General features: G+C 34.4%; 1 protein-coding gene across 2 annotated transcripts in view; it reads left to right on the top strand.

Annotated features, from left to right (window-relative positions):
- HNRNPLL (heterogeneous nuclear ribonucleoprotein L like) overlaps window positions 1-18,503 on the top strand; it is a 30,435-nt gene extending 11,932 nt beyond the window's left edge. The window contains exons 4-13 of one of the 2 annotated variants that reach the window (XM_079792405.1): window positions 157-237; window positions 1,376-1,477; window positions 1,566-1,638; window positions 5,996-6,067; window positions 10,737-10,954; window positions 13,977-14,098; window positions 14,556-14,757; window positions 15,472-15,529; window positions 15,615-15,713; window positions 17,454-18,503. In XM_079792405.1, the coding sequence (XP_079648531.1) occupies window positions 157-237; window positions 1,376-1,477; window positions 1,566-1,638; window positions 5,996-6,067; window positions 10,737-10,954; window positions 13,977-14,098; window positions 14,556-14,757; window positions 15,472-15,529; window positions 15,615-15,713; window positions 17,454-17,509 (1,083 nt within the window). In that variant the 3' untranslated portion in view covers window positions 17,510-18,503. The remainder of the gene's footprint in view (window positions 1-156; window positions 238-1,375; window positions 1,478-1,565; window positions 1,639-5,995; window positions 6,068-10,736; window positions 10,955-13,976; window positions 14,099-14,555; window positions 14,758-15,471; window positions 15,530-15,614; window positions 15,714-17,453) is intronic. The other variant, XM_079792406.1, reaches the window with a different exon arrangement.
- Window positions 18,504-20,588: the final 2,085 nt, after the last annotated feature.

Genomic DNA, 20,588 nt, shown 5'->3' with positions numbered 1-20,588 from the left:
ATTGTTGAAAGTATTACATATGTCCCCTTTTCCCCCCATTGTCGTCTCCCAGCCTGCCTCCGCCCTTGTTAGTTTTTTAAGTAAAGGAAATCAGTGTGTAGCTTTAATGTTTTTCCAAATACAAAATATGAAGAAATCTTTTCCTTTCCTTCTTAGGATGTTTTATATACTGTATGCAACCCTGTTGGAAAAGTGCAACGTATTGTTATATTCAAGAGAAATGGGATACAAGCAATGGTTGAATATCCTTTATTTATAATTTTTTTATTGATATGGTGAATGCTGTGTAACATAGACCTTATTTTTTTCCTATGTAATAATTTCTAGGCAAGTGGTGTTTATTCCCTCTCAATTTCTTTTTCTGAGATTTAAAAAATGAAACTGCCGCACCCATAGACAGTTTTGCTTGCTACCATGAAACAATCCAGTGCTTTGCCTTTTTACCGGGGAAAAAATAACACTTTGATAATATGTACACTTTTACCTTTTTAAAATTTATCTTGAATGAACTTTTCTGAAGCAGAAGTACCAAAACTTTAGAATCAATAGGACCTTTCTTACCTTTCTATATTGACTCTTAGAAATATTTTTTTTGGTTAAATTTGTTATTGTTGAATAAAAAGAGCAAGTTGTAAAATAGTACATAAAGTACAATCCCATTAAAAATAATTAAAACAAAACAAAACACCCTAACATATGCATAGAGAAAGGTTAGGGCTTTATAGCAAACTCTAATGGTGCTTCTGGAGAGATTTTTTTTTTTTTTCTGACCATTTTTGTGATTTGATTTTTGGAAAGAATTACAGAATTAAAAAAAATTATAGACTTATGTCATTTTAAAAAACAATAAAATGAGGATAGTTACATGATTATAAAACCCCTGCCTTTTCAGAAATATATAAAAATTAAATGTTTGTTTTGTATTACTTTGGTTCTTTGTAATGTTAATAGTAAAATATTGCCTGTTTCGAGATAGCAAGTTCTCTTTTGCTAGGGAATGTGACCATGCCCCCTTCCCTTCTCTCCAATTTATAAAGTACTTCTGATTACTTAGAAGGATTAGTATGTAGATAGGTAGGTTGGATTATGTTACTTTTAATATCATTGATCTTTTTTTAAAAAAATTTATTTTTAAATTATAGTTGGCATACAATATTATATTAGTTTCAGGTGTACAACATAGTTCTTAGACCCTTATGTACCCTACAATGGTACCTTTGATATTAAAATTAAATTTTCCTACTAAAATTCATCTAGAAATTTTATTTGGTAAAACATTCCAGAAGTGAAAGAGTTGTTTCTTATTTAAGTCCTTTTTTAGGGATTGGATAATGATTAAACATTGGACATCTTAAACCAGATTTCCTTAATAGAGCTTATGTTTGAATCAGTCCTTTGTGCCCAGAAAGCTAAAGCAGCACTCAATGGAGCAGATATATATGCTGGATGTTGCACGTTAAAAATTGAATATGCAAGGGTAAATATTTTTTTCAACACTTCACCAAAGAAATATTTATGTTTTGGTATTATATATTAAATTCGAACTTTCTTTTTAATCTTAACAGCCAACTCGTCTAAATGTTATTAGGAATGACAATGACAGTTGGGACTACACTAAACCATATTTGGGAAGACGAGGTAAGTATTTTATGCATTTTAGAATGTACCTAAAACATCTGCTGAAAATTTTTACATGCAGTTAGATTCCTTTTTTCTGAGATGAGCTAGTTCATTCAAATGAAAATGTTGGTGAATGCTTTTGTTGCAAAAGGCCATGTAATGCTGGAAAATAACCTTGAACATTAGTGCCCCCTACTGGTATGTACTGAGTTATTTATATTTAGTTCAACAAAGGAGCCCACACATACAAGCACGCCCGCAGTTCAAGGACTTGCATTTCTCCAAGCAGCTCTCTCTCTTTGGAGGAGAGGAAACTGATTCAGAATATTCCTTACAAACTTCAAACTTGCACACTGCTTCTCTATGGAAAGGACTTTCCCCCCAAGCTGGACAAGGCATTAAGAAGGATAGAGGACTCCAGCAGGCTGACTCTACACTTCATCATGCACAACATCGGCATCAGCAAAAAGCCCTCTGAAAAACTCAGACTTGCAATTCACCTTGACTGCATACTGCATGCACCATCACCCAAGTTTTTAAAGGAGGACACTTAACAGTACTTCAGACTTGCATGGGATGAACACCATGATAGACTGTGCCCATGTATTCAAGTTGTATGTATATATTGGTCTGATTTCCCTTAAGGTTTCAGTTGTAGAATTTAAGATTTTACACTAACGGATACTAGACGTTACCTACAATGTTGTAAATATTAATGCCCATTACTGTAACTGTTTGCAGCTTAGATTCAAATTGTTAATTGGCAAATACCAGGGCCATTTATTTACAGGTCTTGGGAGTTGATAATGCTCAACCAATCCACACAGATATTAACGACCAAAGGATTAGAAAGGTGCACACTGCTGCACTTAAGTTTTCCCCTCCAGTGTGGTCATTGAATAGAATAATATAACGAAAAGGTGCGTGATCTGTAAAAGACAATCTTCTGTGTGGTTTGATTTTTGTAAAGTGGCTGTTTATAAGTTGTTACTTCTTGTAACAATTTAAGGTTATCACTCATGTTAATTTGTGTAACTAGAAATTTTGACATTTCAAATGTAGGTGAAAGTAACATGTCTGTTCAAGGTAGAATATATTTAAACTTGATAAATCTGAATATAAGAGCAGTTCATTTGAGATACATTTTCACCTATAATTTATAAATGCTAGATTTCATGAGCATAGATTTTACTGGTAAACTTGTTCAATGAAGTGTGTGGCAATTTTGGAATATACAGGTTAAAATGTGGATCTTGTAAAAACAAGGGGGCTGCAATATTGGCTACATCTCAACTACAATATCAGCATCTGAACCATATGTTGGGAAAACTCACCAAGATGAGTATGTCTATAAAATTTAATAAACTAAGAAAAATTTTTATGGCATCCAAAACATCTTGGGCAGTAGGGACTCTATAATAGAGTATGTACTCTTGCCCAAAGAAAAAATACAATGCTGTGGTCCTTGGACTCTTTAAATATTTAGGACTTTTGGATGATTGGCCCCTTTAATTCTCAATTTTCAGGAAATGATCTTGCCTTATGTATGGGGTTACAAAAAGATTTGTTTTGTAATGCAGCTTTGGCTGGACCCCCACATTTTTCACTACTCACAGTAATCTGCTTGGTACAGGCTTGGTGCAGTTGAATATAGTATTGGGAAACAAAGCCTTACTACTCAAACAACAGAACAAGTGGTTGATGAGAAATCTCTCACTTCTGTCAAATTGTAGTCAGTTATTGAACACTCAGGGGTGTTGTTTTACTTATTTGAAATAGTGATTTTGGTTACATTTTTCTTAATGTCTCTTAAAACATTTATAGACATGCTTCTTATTTTGATAGTGTTAACATCTATTCTTTTAAAAGGTCAAAAGTTTATACAAAGCCAGCTTACATTAATTTTTCACGCAGGGAATTACAGTCAGAATAGTTTAGAAATGTGTAAGGTAGATATTTAAATAGTGAAGTATAATTAAAGAAAGTCAAACAGAATTTTAGTTGTTTATGTTTTCAAGGGAGAAGAATTTTTGTTGTCTGGCAAGACGATAGCCGTTTATGTTTTTGTTGTGACTAGCTTCTACTCAAGTTGATATTGAAGTGTAACTTTTCTACCAAAACAAAGCGCTTTTATAAATATAACCTCATTTTTAAAGTCCTTTTCAGCCCAAATTACATTTCAGTGTAAAGAATTCTAAGCCTGGACTCCAGAGAATCACTCCTGAAATGTTAAGCAAAACTTGTCGATATATGTCTCTTTTGGGGGAGAAGGCCCACACCTTCCATCAGATTTCTGATGAATCCAGGAAAGGTTACAAACACTATTTATAGCCTGGTGTGTTCAGTGTATGACTCTTCTGCACACTTCTTCTATTTTTTGTGGCCTTATATTAGGTCGTGAATGCTTCAAATAAAGAGAATGATTAATAATGAGGATGTTTGGCTGAAAGATAACTTGGAGATTATATCTACCCTAACTCTTTCATTTTATGAATGAAGATTGTTCCTGTGATTATACTGCAAGTTAGTGGTTAAGTGGGGGTCTGTTTCTCAATCCACTGCTCTTTCCTTTATAGCACACCATTAACTATCAATAAAATGGAGCCCTGAAAACAAGCTGATATTGGTTGAAAATTTCTAGATTAGATTTGTATTTAGTGGTTGGTGGCATGCTTAAATAGAGGCACATTAGCACAATGTATTAGCAGATTGGATTGATTCAAGAGGAGTGAGACTTAAATGATGATGATTTAATGAAAAAAGGGAACTATGATTGTTTAGTCTGGAGAAGAAATGACTTTGGGGAAATGGAGTGGGAGGATCATAGCTTTGAAGCACTTGGAAGGGTTTTTGGAGAAAGAATGAGTGAGGAACCAAATGGGATAGAATATGGGTAGAGGACCAATTTCTGTATACCTGTATAATACAAAATTTAATTTCCTGATGATTTAGGCTTACCTGGAAATGTAAGGGAAAGTAGTGAGTATCTTGTTACTGGTTTGGGTAAGCAGAGGCTAGTCAGGGGTAGGGAACCTTTTTTCTGCCAAGGGCCATTTGGATATTTATAACATCATTTGTGGGCCATACAAAATTATCATTGTAAAAATTAGCCTGCTGTATTTGGTCAAACATTTAATTAACTCACGCCTAATGCTTTGGCAGAGGCAGACCAAAAGATTTTGAGGGCCTTATGTGGCCCGAGGGCCGGACGTTCTCCACCCCTGGGCTAGTTGGTCCCAATTGATGTAAAGAAAATTTATACACTGAATAAAAATTGAACTAAATGACCTTAGTTCCCTATCAATGCTGTGATAACTTGGAATAGGTAATTAAAATGATATTGCTCTAGACTGAGGTGAAAATTAAAGTATTTCTCATCTCCCATAAATCTCATTTGTTTAGTTGACTATAATGATATAAAGAGCCTCTCTCTCTTTGAGTTTTCAAAGATTAGAATGACCAGACTCTTAAGATATATTTAAAAAAAATCTTACCGAACACTATAATTTGACCAGCAAATTTTCTAAAAGTATTGTACAATGAATTTTAAAATTTACTAACTAACCTTGGAAGTGCTATTTTTATTAAAACCTCAAATTAGATTTGGGAACATTGGCATGCCTTCCCTGAAGATGTAGCTAAAATAAAAATTATACTTTAGGAGTATTGTAGTATTCTCATCCAATAATGTAGCCCCCTTGGTTAGCTTTATCTTGGCATATTTAAACGTTGGGGGGTGCTCATAGTCCTGCCTGGTGTTAAGCTCTATACACAATGACCAGTCCATGCTATAATCTGGGCCAGTGATGTGCAAATTTCCAGCTCTGAAGTCTGTAGGTGTTTGTAAATATGTGTATATACATACAAAATACTCTGTGTTTACTGATTGTGAAACCATGTAATACAGGTTGTTGTTGGCTTATGCTGAACTTCTTGAAAGAAGCCCACTTTGAAAATGTGTTGCTGTTGAAGCTAATAGTATGATTCAGGTACTGTCTTTCAAAAGTACTGCACTTAAAGCTTGTTTTAAAGACATGTATTGGTAAAAACTTCTGTACAGTGTCAAACTCTAGCATTGTGTACATTCACTTTCTGAAAAGTATCCATTCTTCTTAATTTTGAAAGTGTGATTGTATTTGGCATTTGCCAAAAAGATATTTTCAAGTTAAGTGGAGTTTGTTAGATAGAAGTACTTTCTTAAACTTTTGGTGTTTGTATTTAAAATGGATATGAATGGATGTTTAAAGTTAACCAGGAATCATATTTTTTTTTATTATGAATTGTAATGGATGTTTTGAATGGGTTTTCCCATGTGAGAACTCTGTTAAGTACTTGGATCAAAATTGTTAAAACCATGTTTCTACTTTTGTGTCAGATAGAGGAAAGGGTCGCCAGAGACAAGCCATTTTGGGAGAACACCCTTCTTCGTTTAGACATGATGGCTATGGTAAGTTTGTCAAGGCAGAAGGAAGGTAGTATAGACGAACTGTTAGCATTTTTGCATTTCTGATGAATGGCACATTTCTTGTTTCTATATTTCCTGCTCACTTGACTTGGTTTATATGGGAATGGTCCCTTATAATGTACTCCCAAGGCGTTGTCCAAAACCTTTTTTTTTTTTTTCAGACTATTGATATATAATTCTTGAGTTAAATGCATTATTGGTTGGGGATTCGAAAGTTTTTAAAAAATTTTTTACCATTATATCTTGTTTTGTTTTGTCTTGGTTTTGATTAGTAATGGGCTCTGGTTTTGTTAGAGGACCAAAAAGAAGTATTATTGCTCAGTAAAGTGTATTTTCTTTCATTCTAGCAATTATGAACAAAGAGGAATTTTGAGTAAGAAAGGCAGGAAGAATGGGATATTTATTGAAAAGGAAACATGTTTCTGGTTAGATCTTTAATTATTTTAGTTCTACAGTTGGTATTTTGGCTTTAAATTCGTTTTATTTAACTTCTCTTTTAAAACTTCTTTAGTTTTTTTTTAAAAAACTTATTTGGTTTTAATGTTTGCTATGTTGGGGCAAGTTTAAGATTATGAAACCAAGAATAATCTTCCTCAGGAAAGAGAGTTTTCAGGCTGTTGTTCTTGTGAGTAGATGTTGGTTATAAGTTCTGTGGTTATAAATATTTTTTAGTTTTTATTGACTCTACCTATTGTGTGGTTTAAAGTTGAAGTCCAGTGCTATTTGGAGTAGTAGAAAATGGAAATTACTTTTATCATAGAAAAGTACCTGGTGTTGCCTATTGTCTGAAGTGCCTACATGCTTGATGACCATTCTTAGCTGTGAAATTTAGCTTATTCCCTGTTGCTGTTTTTTTGAACTCCAGGAATTTATTACGTTTGTTTGTTGAAGTTTCTATAGTAGTCTTTATGGCAGAAGACATTGAAACAACATGTTATATCAAACAGTAAGTGTGGTGTATAGAATGAAAATCTTACTGTGGACTGTCAATTTAGTGAGTGTGTCCTTGATAATTTGTCTTAGTTTCTTTAACAGTGTAAATGTTAACAATGGTCGTTTGGGTAGTTCTGACCCTCAGTAAAGAAACACTTATTAGGAGCCCACTGTGCTTTGCATAATGGAGGGTTAAAAAAGAATTGCTAACCACAAGTTTGTAGTGGAGTTGTAGAATACATAACTGTGTCATGGGTGTCAGCTGAAGGTTAAAATTGATTAATGTTTGGCAAAGCAGGCTAGAAAAATCTGTGAAAGAATAAATGAAGGACAAAGAACTCTACTGTAGTAGTGTTGACACATACTTTTCTCAGTGTGAGTTTTCAGGTTTTCCTTTATAAAATTTATCTGATTGAAAAGTTGTATAAATAAAAATATGTTTTATGCCCTAGAATAACTTTATATATATATATATATTTTAAAGCCTATTATAAAATACTCTGTCAGTTTCATGCCCTAATTTATTTAGAGTGTTCGTGTGTGTGTGTGTGTGTGTGTGTGTGTGTGTATGTATAAATTTTAAAGCACAAGTTTACTTAAAGAGGTAGGTGCAAAGTTCTTTGGAAGGATGATGGTTATTAAATAGGGATCTTTCAGGCTCTGGAGAGTCCTGCTGAAGAGGAATGGTTGTGGTGGGGTTGTGTAGGGCATCTATTCTGAGCTATGTCCATTGAAACACTTAACTGAGAATAATTCTCCTTTCCTAGAGAAGTATGAAGAATAGGGTATAGGAGGGGAGAGGGACCGGTGGTGGGGTGAGAGGGGAGAGAAGGAGATGGAGAGAGGGAAAGAGAAGAGAGAGTTATGAATAAAGAGGCAGAGAAGTAAGATGTGAAATTGGGGAAAGGTGATGATGGGAGTGGGTGCTAGTGATACTGAACCTTTTTACAAATCCTGCAAATCACAGCTGTATCCCCTAGGTTTAGCTGTTCCGCAAAACAGGCTTATTTGCATTTTTGTGCCATATCACACACATGTGGCTTTTCCTTGATGTTGGTATGTAAGAGGTTTAATTATTTAATTAGATTAAATTTGTTACTTAATTTTTGTAACAGTTTAAATCTGTGCTTTCAGAATTCTTTAGCTCTTTTTAATTTGGGAAGCCCAGCCTATGAGGTGAACTGGTAAAAGCCCTGATACTTGAAAAGTGGCAAAAATAAACATATAGATTTATTTGGGGTGAGCCCAAGAAAAGTTTGTGTATTAATTGTTAGTATCTTTGGATATGGTTCTGGACCAAAGATTTTAGAAAATGCCTTCAAAATATTAATAATGCCTATTTATGTAGCATTTTTTCACATAAGTGAATTTTTTAAATACCGGAAGCATTAGTTTTTCAAGCACCAAAACTTTTTTGCATGAACTAGTTAGTATATAAAGCTTTTAAATGACTTCTGTCTTTTTCTTATCTTCCTAAACAATCTAGGTAACAATTTAAGTTCTATAGGTAACATAATTTAATTCTGATGGCTAAAGGTTATAATTATAAACATAAGTGATATTCTTGCACTGAATTTGATTGTTACATAGACAGTAGATCTCAAAGTTTTTTACTTTGGCCAACTTACATAGAATGGAAAGTTTCTGCTGCCCATCTACCATACATCTTTCCACTTTCCATGGAAAATAAAATTTAGTGATAATAGTAAAGTGTCATTACTGTACGAGCAAGTGGTGGGGTGCAATATAATATGTATGTACACTTTTGTAAGAGGGAAAGAATGATTGATATATGACCCCAATGTATGTATAACAGTTTAAATTAGAGGCCAAAATATGTATAGTTACAAGTAACTCACCCTGACCTATATTGATTGTTTTGATAAACTACCAATTACCAGCAGAACAGCAGTTGGAAACCATGACCAATTTAAGGCAACACTGATGACAATGTATTGATAAGTATTCTGTAACAACGATTTTCAACCTTTTTCATCTCGTGGCGCACATAAATTAATTACTAAAATTCTGCGGCACACCGAAATTATATTTTTTGCTGATCTAACAAAAAAAGATACAATTTTGATTGATTCACACTGGAAGGTTATTGTCATGTTGGCTATTGTCATTTTTTTATTTGACGATCTAAGGGAAAAAGAGGTCAGTGTCCCTGACTAAAGAGTAAGGTATTGCATGTTTTAAAAATTCTTGTGGCACACCATTTGAAAATCGCTGCTTTATAAAACCGCAGGAATTTACACCATTTGCATGTGCTCAGTGGTGGTGCTGTGTTATGAATGGCAGCTACACTTAGAATACTGAATTGGAGTCCATGTGAGCTCTAATAGCATGCTGTTATACCAGAATATAGTAGTTCTTAGTAACTCAGTAGATGACAAGTTACTGAGTCTCATAAAAATGAAAGTCAGAAGCATTATATACTCTTCACTTTTGAGAAACGAGGAAAGGACTTGGAAGTTTGGATTGGTTTCTTGCCCATCAGGAGGACCTTTGCATGTTTCAAGAATGTGCTTTTATAATTACTAACTCAGGAGCTGCTGAGATGTATTTCTGAGCTATTTGTCTCCAGCTTCGTTGTCCCTTCTGAGTTCTTATTTAAGAACTTTCTCCAGACTCCCTGATTCCTGTCTATTTCACTCACTCGAGCTTTATTTTTCTTGTTCCTTCCAATCAGTTGTGGATGGGAAAAACAGATGAAGTTGTTGAGAACTACTCTAAAGTTAGCAGGTGGATTCTTAAGGATTTGCAGTATGAGAGATGTAGATTTTTGTGTTTCTGTGACAACAGGTTCAGGTACTCCGGCATTCTCTTCTGGTTCTTGATGTTGTTGCAAAAAATGGATTGCTGCATAATGACACCTCGGAATAGGTGTGATATTAACTGAATTAGAAGTAGAATAAAATACTAACCTGAAAGTACATTATAGTAAATTATATTTAAAGGAGAACTAAAGTTGTTCTTTTTGTTATCTCTGTATATAGTTTTCTAGATTTCACTGTATATGTTATGGTATTATCCTCTAAAAGATGTTGGCAGAAGGGATTTTTTTAAAAACTTGAGGTATAATGTATATACAGTGGCCTAAAGATTTACTCTGATTTCCCCCTCCCCATTTATGGCCTGATCGTATATACTTTTGCGGGGGGTGGGGGTGGGGGGGGGGTTAAACTACTATTTTTTAAAATACAGAAACATAAAACCTGATGTATGCAGGTACATGCAGGCCTATGTATATGGGATCTGGTACAAATGTAGATTTTATTAATTCACACAGGTTATATTTGAACATTCACACATTTGTGTTTTCTTTGGCCATACATCAGTCTAGTTATAGTAAGAGTTTATTTTTTTATGTGGTATAGTGTATTTGCTAAAGTTGTATTTTTCTTTTCTTTTCTTTCTTTCTTTCTTTCTTTCTTTCTTTCTTTCTTTCTTTCTTTCTTTCTTTCTCTCTCTCTCTCTCTCTCTCTCTCTCTCTCTCTCTCTCTTCTTTCTTTCTTTCTTTCTTCTCCTTCCTTCCTTCCTTCCTTCCTTCCTTCCTTCCTTCCTTCCTTCCTTCCTTCCTTCCTTCCTTCCTTCCTTCCTTCCTTCCTTCCTTCCCCCTCCCTTCGTCTCCCCTCCCCCCTTCCCTCTTCCCCTGCCCTCCTTTCTTCTCTCCTTCCTTATTTCCTTCCTTTCTTTTTGGTCATTTTTATAGGATCACATGGTCCGTTATTGCCTTTACCGAGTCGTTACAGAATGGGTTCTCGAGATACACCTGAGCTTGTTGCATATCCATTACCGCAGGCTTCTTCCTCTTACATGCATGGAGGAAATCCTTCTGGTTCAGTTGTGATGGTTAGTGGATTACATCCACTAAAAATGAATTGTTCAAGAGTCTTCAACCTATTCTGCTTATATGGAAATATTGAAAAGGTAAGTTTCTTTTTTACAATTTTTTGCTAAGATAATATAGTAAGAAAATCTGAAAAGCCAGCCAATACAGGGTGTCCTAAAAAATGTATACATACTTTAACAGCTGATAGCTCAGTTTTGAAAATGAAATGCATTTTAATAAACACTGCCTTTATAATTATTCAAAATGCGTATATACATTTTGGGGGGATACCCTATATATGTTTTCTTCTTGAGTTAGGAACATTCAAGTTACTTTAATAATGAGCTAAAAATCCATTAGGTAGGAACTCTAGAAATTATTTTTTGTAGGTAAGTGATCAGTATAGGTTGTTGCTACTAAAAATATTTTTTTAAATAACTAATATGAATAGAAGTCTAAAACAGTTTAATTAATTACTGGAGTATTGTAGGCATAAGTCTAATTTTTTAAAATCATTTCAAAGAGATTCTAGCATTTAGCATGTTAAACTGTAGAATTTGGAAGAACTAGGTATACATAAATATGTCTCAGACTTAGCCACAAGTCTAGATTTATATACTTGCCTCCCAAGTGCTAGAGTTCTTTTATCTTCTGAGGAACAATGCACTTTTAGACCCACTTTCATAGGATGTGTTCAGAACTTTCTGTTTGGAGGCTTTTACTCCAAAAGGAGCAAAAATTTAAATTAAACATATTTTGAAAATCTTTAAAATTTTAATTTTATTTTCACCAGATAACTAACTCTGTGGCTCCCCCAGGTCTATGATGTTTTGTTCATTGATAATCATAGAAATACTTAGGATACTCCCTGTCACAAAGCAGATATTAAACTATTTTTGAAAGAATTGTGGGAAATTTATCTGGACAAATGATTGATAGTCTTAAGTTACTAATTGTTTGAATCACTTGCTAATTGAGTTTCAATATTGTGGTAATGATGCTTTCCCTGTTATTTTATATGATTTTTAATGTTCTTTTCACAACAAAAAAGTGTAAGTATGTGAGTTTCTTGGTACTCTTAGTTCTTTCTTTAATTCTAAAGCCTCCCTGATTTGATAAAGGAACTTGGGAAAATCTCTGAAATAAGAATTTCCTCAACATAACTATTTGACAACATTTTTTTAAAAATTCACATTTGGTATAGGAGGATACATTTAGCATATTTCTACTTATATAACTAGTTAAGACTACATGGGACAGATTTAGCAACATTGGGGAAAATAGTTCAGATTTTTTTCATACAGACATTTATGCTTGATAACTAAATGGGCTAATGTGTACTTGAACCTTCTTTACATAGTGTTAACTTTTCTGTTTGTACTTTTCACATTAGTAGATAATCAGAATCAGTTTAATCAATATCTTCAGTAGATCTTTGTCTTTTATGTTATAAACTGACTAGAGGCTCGGTGCACAAATTTGTGCACCAGTGGGGTCTCTCAGCCTGGCCTGTGGGATCGCCTTGAAACTGGCTCTCCGACATCCCCCGAGGGATCCCAGATTGTGAGAAGGTGCAGGGCAGGCCAAGGGACCCCACCGGTGCATGATTGGGGCTAGGAAGGGATGCGGGAGGGCTCCAGGGCATGTCCATCCCGTCTCGCTCAGTCCCTATCAGCTGGACCCCGGCAGCAAGCTAACCTACTGGTTGGAGCATCTGCCCCCGGGTGGTCAGTGCACGTCATAGCGAACAGTTGAGCAGCCTTAGCATATCATTAGCATATTATGCTTTGATTGGTTGAACGGCTGACCGGTCAACTGGACACGTAGCATATTAGGCTTTTATTATATAGGATAGGATTATCATATGATTTAGAACCCAAATCACTTTGTCTAATAAAACTTAAGTTTTCTGTATGTTATTTGAACAATTCTAGTCTCTCACTCCACATATCAACAATTTTAAAACATTTTAAATTATATAGTATGATACATTAAACTCAAGCCATCATATTCTTAAAATATCTCTGTATAGTTAACTTTACCTAACTTCTTTTAAAGATTTACCAGCATAAGAACTACATACTTCACATACGTATTTACTTACTATTAGATTTGTAGATGTTAATTGGATTTAGTCAAGGGAGAAAAATTTTGCCCATAAGAAGACAAATGAAACTGAAAAGTTTTGCTACAGCTGAATTTTGTTCAAGTATAGGTGTAGTATAAAAATGCTAGGATAGCCCATTGAAAGTTGCGATGGTGAATATAAATGCTGTGTTGCATTTGTTGTGTAAATACATTGCCAATATTCCTTTGAGGTTAACTGATAAGGAAGCATGTTCAAGATGTCATGGATGTTAGTGATACTTAATAACTATTTACAGACTTTCCAAGGGGAGGAAAATCATTATGCCGAGTGATTTTCGTACTTGATCCCATCTAACCCTTACAGTATTTATACTAAAATTGGAATGGGCCTCTGCCCAAGATACTATGAAAACTTGTGAAGTATTTGCCTATTTTTTAAACTGCCCCTGCCTTGCACCAGCCTTTTACTGGAAATGTCTCAAGGCCATCTTGTATTATTTCTTGATAGGATTTTGTATATCACTGCAATAGCACTCTGGTTATTTGGTAATTATCACTTTCAAATTTCTGACCTACCTACTAGTATATAAACGTCAAGAAGACGTGGTCTGTTATGTTCACTGGGGAGAGCCTAGCACAGTGCTTATCAAAGCATATTGGGCATTTAATATTTGTTGAATGAAAAAAGGTTGAGTCCTGTCAGATATTATTATCTCCATGTTTTAGGGAAGTCTGAAGCTCAGAGAAGTGAAGTAATTGCTGTAGGTTACACAGCTGATAAATAACAGAGCCAGGGTAAGCCTGTGCTCTTCTGCCATGTGCTATATAATTATAGTCTTTTTACAAAAAAAGCTTTATTGAATTTTGATATGAGTTAAAAGTGTCTAGTAATAATATATCAGAATAAAAGTTGAAGATTCCAGGTGATCTTCTGTATTTGTCATCAGCCACTTAAACCATATTATCTTTTAGAAATTCTATTACTATAAGAGGGAATTAAATGGTCACATTTATGGGATTTTGTATTTACAGGTAAAATTCATGAAGACCATTCCTGGTACAGCACTGGTAGAAATGGGTGATGAATATGCTGTGGAAAGAGCTGTCACACACCTTAACAATGTCAAATTATTTGGGAAAAGACTTAATGTTTGGTAAATATCTTAAGTGGTAAATTTTAAACATAATTTTAATTTCAGAATATTTTAGTGTAACTGAAGGCACATCTGAAACTAGCACCTTTAGTGTTGTTATTTTAGACAAAGTATTAGGATCATATAATTCAGATTTTGCTTACCCATGCCTGGTTTTTAGTTTTATGATCATACAACAGCATGTTTAAATGGGCACATTTTACATTAAAGTTTTCTAATATAAGAACATATTCAGTAGATTTTTTTCTAGTTAATGTCTAAAATATGAGTGATTTAACTAAAATTAAATATTTAAACACATATTCAAAATATTAAATACTTAACTGTGTTTAAATAGCCATGTGTGCTTCTTTGGTAAGGTTGGTGGAGGCATATATGTTAACATTTCGAGGCTGCCTACTTGCTGCTTTTTTCTAACAAGACATATGTTCTGTACCGGTTTCCTTTCTATCTTCAGTGTGTCTAAACAACATTCAGTTGTTCCAAGTCAAATATTTGAGCTGGAGGATGGTACGAGTAGCTACAAGGATTTTGCAATGAGCAAGAACAATCGCTTTACAAGTGCTGGCCAAGCATCTAAGAATATAATCCAGCCGCCCTCGTGTGTGCTGCATTATTATAACGTTCCACTGTGTGTCACAGAAGAGACCTTCACAAAGGTGGGCACTGAAATACAAATTGTGTAAAATGTCCCTTTTTTCTGTTTAAAAATGTCTTATGTTAGCCTCATTTTAAAGTCTTGCTCTGCTCATCTACTTTTGATATTATTAATATTCTGTTTGTTTGGTACTTTATTTATATAGTTTATTCCTTGGCCATTATACTTTTCTGGCCTCCATTCATCGTTGGTCTTGTTTTGGTTTGTGGCACAATCTTTTTGAGAGTTGGAATTAGAATGAGATACCCGTATTCCTGCATTTGGAAAGTTTTCTTACTGTGTTCTTAATTCTTACACTTCAAGAAGACCACATTGGTTATGTTCACTGTGGAGTAACTAGCACAGTGCTTATCCAAACAAAACAAAATTTCACATGTTCCTGCCCTTTTCCCCTAACTGTAGGAAATGCTTCAGAAGAGAATTGATTTTCTGGAACTCCACTCCTATTGGTCAAGCAGTAAATCCTGGTCTACTTTGAGAATATATATTTCAGTTACAAATCTGTGGTTTTATTGTACAGCACTAAATGTACATAGTTTGTAGACTATCACTATTTTTGATTTTTCTCATACAGCTTCTTAATCTAAAAACATATGACTTAATTCATTCATGACTGGATCAAAACTTAAATGCTACCATAAAGTTTACTTTCTTAGAAAAGGTAGGAATATTATTTTGGCCATATTTTTAATGGAGCTTTATATTTCTTTAACAGTTATGTAATGACCATGAAGTTCTTACATTCATCAAATATAAAGTGTTTGATGCAAAACGTAAGTGCACACTCCCTCTCTTTAGGTTTTCTGGTTAAGTTGATGACAAACAAATAACAACTGGATTTGTGATTCTTTGTTCTAGCTTCTGCCAAAACCCTTTCTGGACTCTTAGAATGGGAATGCAAAACGGATGCAGTAGAAGCCCTTACAGCACTTAATCACTACCAGATAAGAGTTCCAAGTAAGCAAAACTGTGTCATTTTTCCATGGGAGGTACCATCAGAAGCATTGACAATAATTTAAAAATAACATTTATTAGCTTTCAAAAATACAGAGAAGTACAAAGAAAACAAGGCATATAAATCCCACATAATACTTGTATTAGTTATCTATTGTTGTCTAACAGGGTATCCCAACATTTACCACTTTAAACCAACAAACATTTATTATCTTACTATTTCTGAGGGTCAGTAATCTGTATGCAGTTTAGCTGGGTAGTTCTGGTTCAGAGTCTCTTAGGATGCTGCAGTTGTCTGGGTCTGCAGTCATTTCTAGTCTTAATTGGGGGCTAGAAAATCAACTTCCAAGCTCACCCGTGGTTGTTTGTGGGCCCAGTCAAGCCGCCTTGCCCCTTCCATGGTAACTGGCTTCCTTCAGAGTGAGTGATCCAACAGGGAGCAAAAGACCAAAACAGAAACTACAATGTCTTTTATAACCTAATATTGGAAGTGGAGTATCATCACTTACGCTGTATCTTACACAGACCAACCATGGTACATTGTGAATACCAGGGCTGTGAATACCTAGAGGTGTAGGGATCATTGGGGCCATATTGGAAGCTGATTTCTACAATACCTGTTGATCTAGAAGAAAGCAATACATGTAGCCTGGCAGGTGTGGCTCAGTGGTTGAGCATTGACCTATGAACCAGGAGGTCAGGGTTCGATTGCCAGTTAGGCACATGCCCGGGTTGTGGGCTCGATTCCCAGTGTGGGGCATGCAGGAGGAGGCAGCTGATCAATGATTCTCTCATCATTGATGTTTCTTTCTCTCCCGTCTCCCTTCTTCTCTGAAATCAATAAAAATATATTTTAAAAAGACAAGATTTCTAAAAAAAGAAAAAAAAAAGATACCAGAATTTTTTTTTTTGCATAATCAATTGATGAAGAGTTATCTCTGCTTGGTCTGAAAAGTTAAAGAAAAATGCATAAAATGGAATTTTGTGTGTGGATTACACCCAATTTTTTTAAAAAGTGAATTTAAAATTTATATACCCTGTTGATCAGAGATTTAATACTAGATGTCCTGAATTTTTTTTCAGCTTATTGATATCTTCCTGTGCACTCCAGTCTTGTCTCACTTCCCAAGCTATATTTGAACTTGTTTCTGTAGAGGAATTACCATTGGTAATATTTTCTGCAAAGTGAGTTTTAGCTCATGGACATAGGCCTAATCCTGATACTATTAACTCACTAAAAGAAAAAAAATCAGTGTCTTCTATGTGTCAGATAATATTTAGAACAGTAGGAATGTAGCAATAGATAAAGTCCCTGGCTTCATGGACCTTGCCTACTAGTAGATAGGAATAAAAGTCATCTTCCCTGCCCTGACCGGTTTGGCTCAGTGGATAGTGTCGGCCTGCAGACTGAAGGGTCCCGGGTTCAATTCTAGTCAAGGGCATGTACCTTGGTTGCAGGCACATCCCCAGTAGGGGGTGTGCAGGAGGCAGCTGATCGATGTTTCTAGCTCTCTATCCCTCTCTCTTCCTCTCTGTAAAAAAAAATCAATACAATTTATTTAAAAAAAAGTAATCTTCCCTTTAACCTTACATAGACATTTTCCTTCTTTATATTTCTGCTTCTAATAGTATACAAAGGTAAAATAATTTACTCTGCTAATTCAAGGTATTTGAAACTCTGCTGTTTTGATTCTTGAAAGTTGGAAGAAGTGAACTATTAACTTTGTTTTTTAATTTTTACAGATGGTTCCAATCCCTACACATTGAAGCTTTGCTTTTCTACGTCATCCCATTTATAAGAGAAGAGCATGTTAGAATTTACGTTCACGGTTATTACAATTTTAAAGCTATACTTCATTTGAAAAATGGAAAATGGTTCATCTAATGTTGCCTTGCTTATTTTGACTTAAGATCCTGTTCTGTAATAAATATTTTGCCTTGAGTAAATTTGTTGTAAACTTACATATTGAATTGTTTTCATTTTAAAATAGAATGTCATAATGTAGACTATCTACAGCTTCCTTGTAGATTGCTCAAATATATCATTTCTAATCTTATTATTTTTCTTCCGCAGTGAAAATATATTTGCATTTTTAATGCTAATTATCTGCAAGTATTTTTCCATTGTGTATGAGATTAATGCAGGTGAAAGTATTGCATTTTAATATTATAGAATTCCTATTAAATGTTTAGATGTTTAAGTATATTGCAGTTATTCATAATAAACATAACTTGTATTTATTAAGTATTTTAATCAAGTTTGAGAAGAACATACACATATTAAATTTTAAGTACTACAGATTTAGCTGATTTATATTTCTGAAAGGCTAACAGACATATGGGTACACTTGTACAGTATGCACTCAAACTTATTTAATTTTTTTTTTAAGTCATTGTCCATTTGTATTGACATGCCTCTGTTTCTAGTTCCAGTTTGGAGATTTTATAAAGGTACAACACTGAGTTAATGTGTTCATCTTCATTGGTTGCATGTGACTTGATCTTGAAAACATGTCTAGTATTTGACATTGAGATTTTAATAGAAGTTATGATTAACAGTGTCTCTTCTAGATAATCTGAGATCCATGGATGGGCTTTAGGGAGTCTGTGAACCCCCTAAAATTGTATGTAGAACTTTGGGTACTTGCATTTTTATTTTTTACTCTTGAATCCATCAGTAATATATGTATTTTTCTATATGGTGTAAGGTATACGGATCTAATTTTATTTTTATTCCAAACAGATAGCTATTTGTTTTGACACCATTTATTAAACATTCTTTCTCCCAGTGGATCTCTTTTTGTTTTTTTCCTTTATTTGCGAAATAATATATCGCATACATAGGGCAAGTAAGATGTAAGGATGAAACATGGGATTAAGAGACTATTGAACACTTGTTATCAAGGTCACAGCTTTTTTGTTTTAGAAAACTGATACAGTGATTTTTATTTTCATCTTAAAAGAAGGGAGAGTATGTTTCATCTAGCTGGAATAACTGAAGTTTATAGTTGGCAATAGTAGTTTTGTGATCTTGAGATTTTTAAATTTGCATATAGAAATTCCATTTAGATCTTTCTAAACACTTTGTTTTAAATTTTAACATAAAGAAGACAGTTTGCCTTAATCTTTTTAGAAATGAGCTTTAACAAATTTAAGAGCTATCTAATAGAAACTTTAGATAGAAACTAAACACATTAACCTTTATTTCCCCTTAAATTTTAACAACAGTGGACCAATATCTCTTTAGCCCTGTAAAGATTTAGAGAAATTTAAATTCAGCCTAGAACAGCGATTTTCAATCTTTTTCATCTCATGGCACACATAAACTAATTAAAATTTTGCAGCATACCAAAAGATACATCTTTTTGACAATCTGACAAAAAAATAGGTATAATTTTGATGCATTCACATTGGGTGGCTATTGTTGTGTTGGCTGTTACCATTTTTTAATTTGACAATCTAAGGGAAAAGAGATTATTGCCCCTGACTAACTACTCAGATATTGCATGTTTTAAATATTCATGCAGCACACCAATTGAAAATTGCTGATCTAGAGCATTTTAGACCCTTATTATGGAATCCAGTAACTTATGCAAAGGGTAACTTGCATATGAACTGTTAAATGTATGATACTGGACTGTGTATATTCCTCATTCATTGCCAATTTAATACCTAAGTTTATCTAACTTGACAATAAATAAAGCTTTTTTTCCCCTTCCCTGTAAATACTTTTCTTATAATACTATAAGTACATTTGCTGTTAAATTGAAATCTTAATTTTAAAAAGTAACTTGTGACTTTATGTAAAGTTGTTTCTTTTCCTTCCCCTCTGAAAGCTAATAGGATGTCAGTGTTATAGATTATTATTTTTTAATTCTTTATTATTTAAAGCAGTGGTCGCCAACCTTTCAGACCTCATGGACCACCAGTTGGCAACTGCTGGTTTAAAGTATTACATATAGTATTACATATGTCTCCTTTTCCCCCCATTGACCTCTCCCCGGCCCACCCCACCACTCAGCACATGCCCTCATTCCCCCCAGTTTCTGTGTTCATTGGTTATGCTTATATGCATGCATACAAGTCCTTGAGTTGATCTCTTCTCCCCCCACCCCCCACCCCCACCCCTGCCTTGCCTTTCCTCTGATGGTCTGTTTGATGCTTCTCTGTTTCTGGATCTATTTTTGTTCATCAGTTTATGTTGTTCATTATATTCCACAAATGAGTGAGATTCTGTGATATTTATCTTTCTCTGACTGGCTTATTTCGCTTAGCATAATGCTCTCCATGTCCATTCATGCTGTTGTGAATGGTAAGAGTTCTTTCTTTTTTACAGCAGCATAGTATTCCATGGCGTAGATGTGCCAACGGTTTTTAATCCACTCATCTGCTGATGGGCACTTAGGCTGTTTCCAAATCTTAGCTATTGTAAATTGTGCTGCTATGAACATAGGGGTGCATATATCCTTTCTGATTGGTGTTTCTGAGATTTCTTGGGATATATTCCTAGAAGTGGGATTACTGGGTCAAATGGGAGTTCCATTTTTAATTTTTTGAGGAAACTCCATACTGTTTTCCACAGTGGCTGCACCAGTCTGCATTCCCACCAGCAGTGCACGAGGGTTCCTTTTTCTCCACATCCTCGCCAGCACTTGTCGTTTGTGGATTTGTTGATGATAGCCATTCTGACAGATGTGAGATGGTACCTCATTGCTGTTTTGATTTGCATCTCTCGGATGATTAGTGACTTTGAGCATGTTTTCATACGTCTCTTGGCTTTCTGTATGTCCTCTTTCTAAAAGTGTCTATTTAAGTCCTTTGCCCATTTTTTGATTGGATTGTTTATCTTCCTTTTGTTAAGATGTATGAGTTCCCTGT

This window comes from Cnephaeus nilssonii, assembly GCF_951640355.1.
Source record: "Cnephaeus nilssonii genome assembly, chromosome: 15".
In the NCBI taxonomy this organism is placed as follows: domain Eukaryota; kingdom Metazoa; phylum Chordata; class Mammalia; order Chiroptera; family Vespertilionidae; genus Cnephaeus; species Cnephaeus nilssonii.
This window is presented reverse-complemented; position numbering and strand designations above follow the sequence as displayed.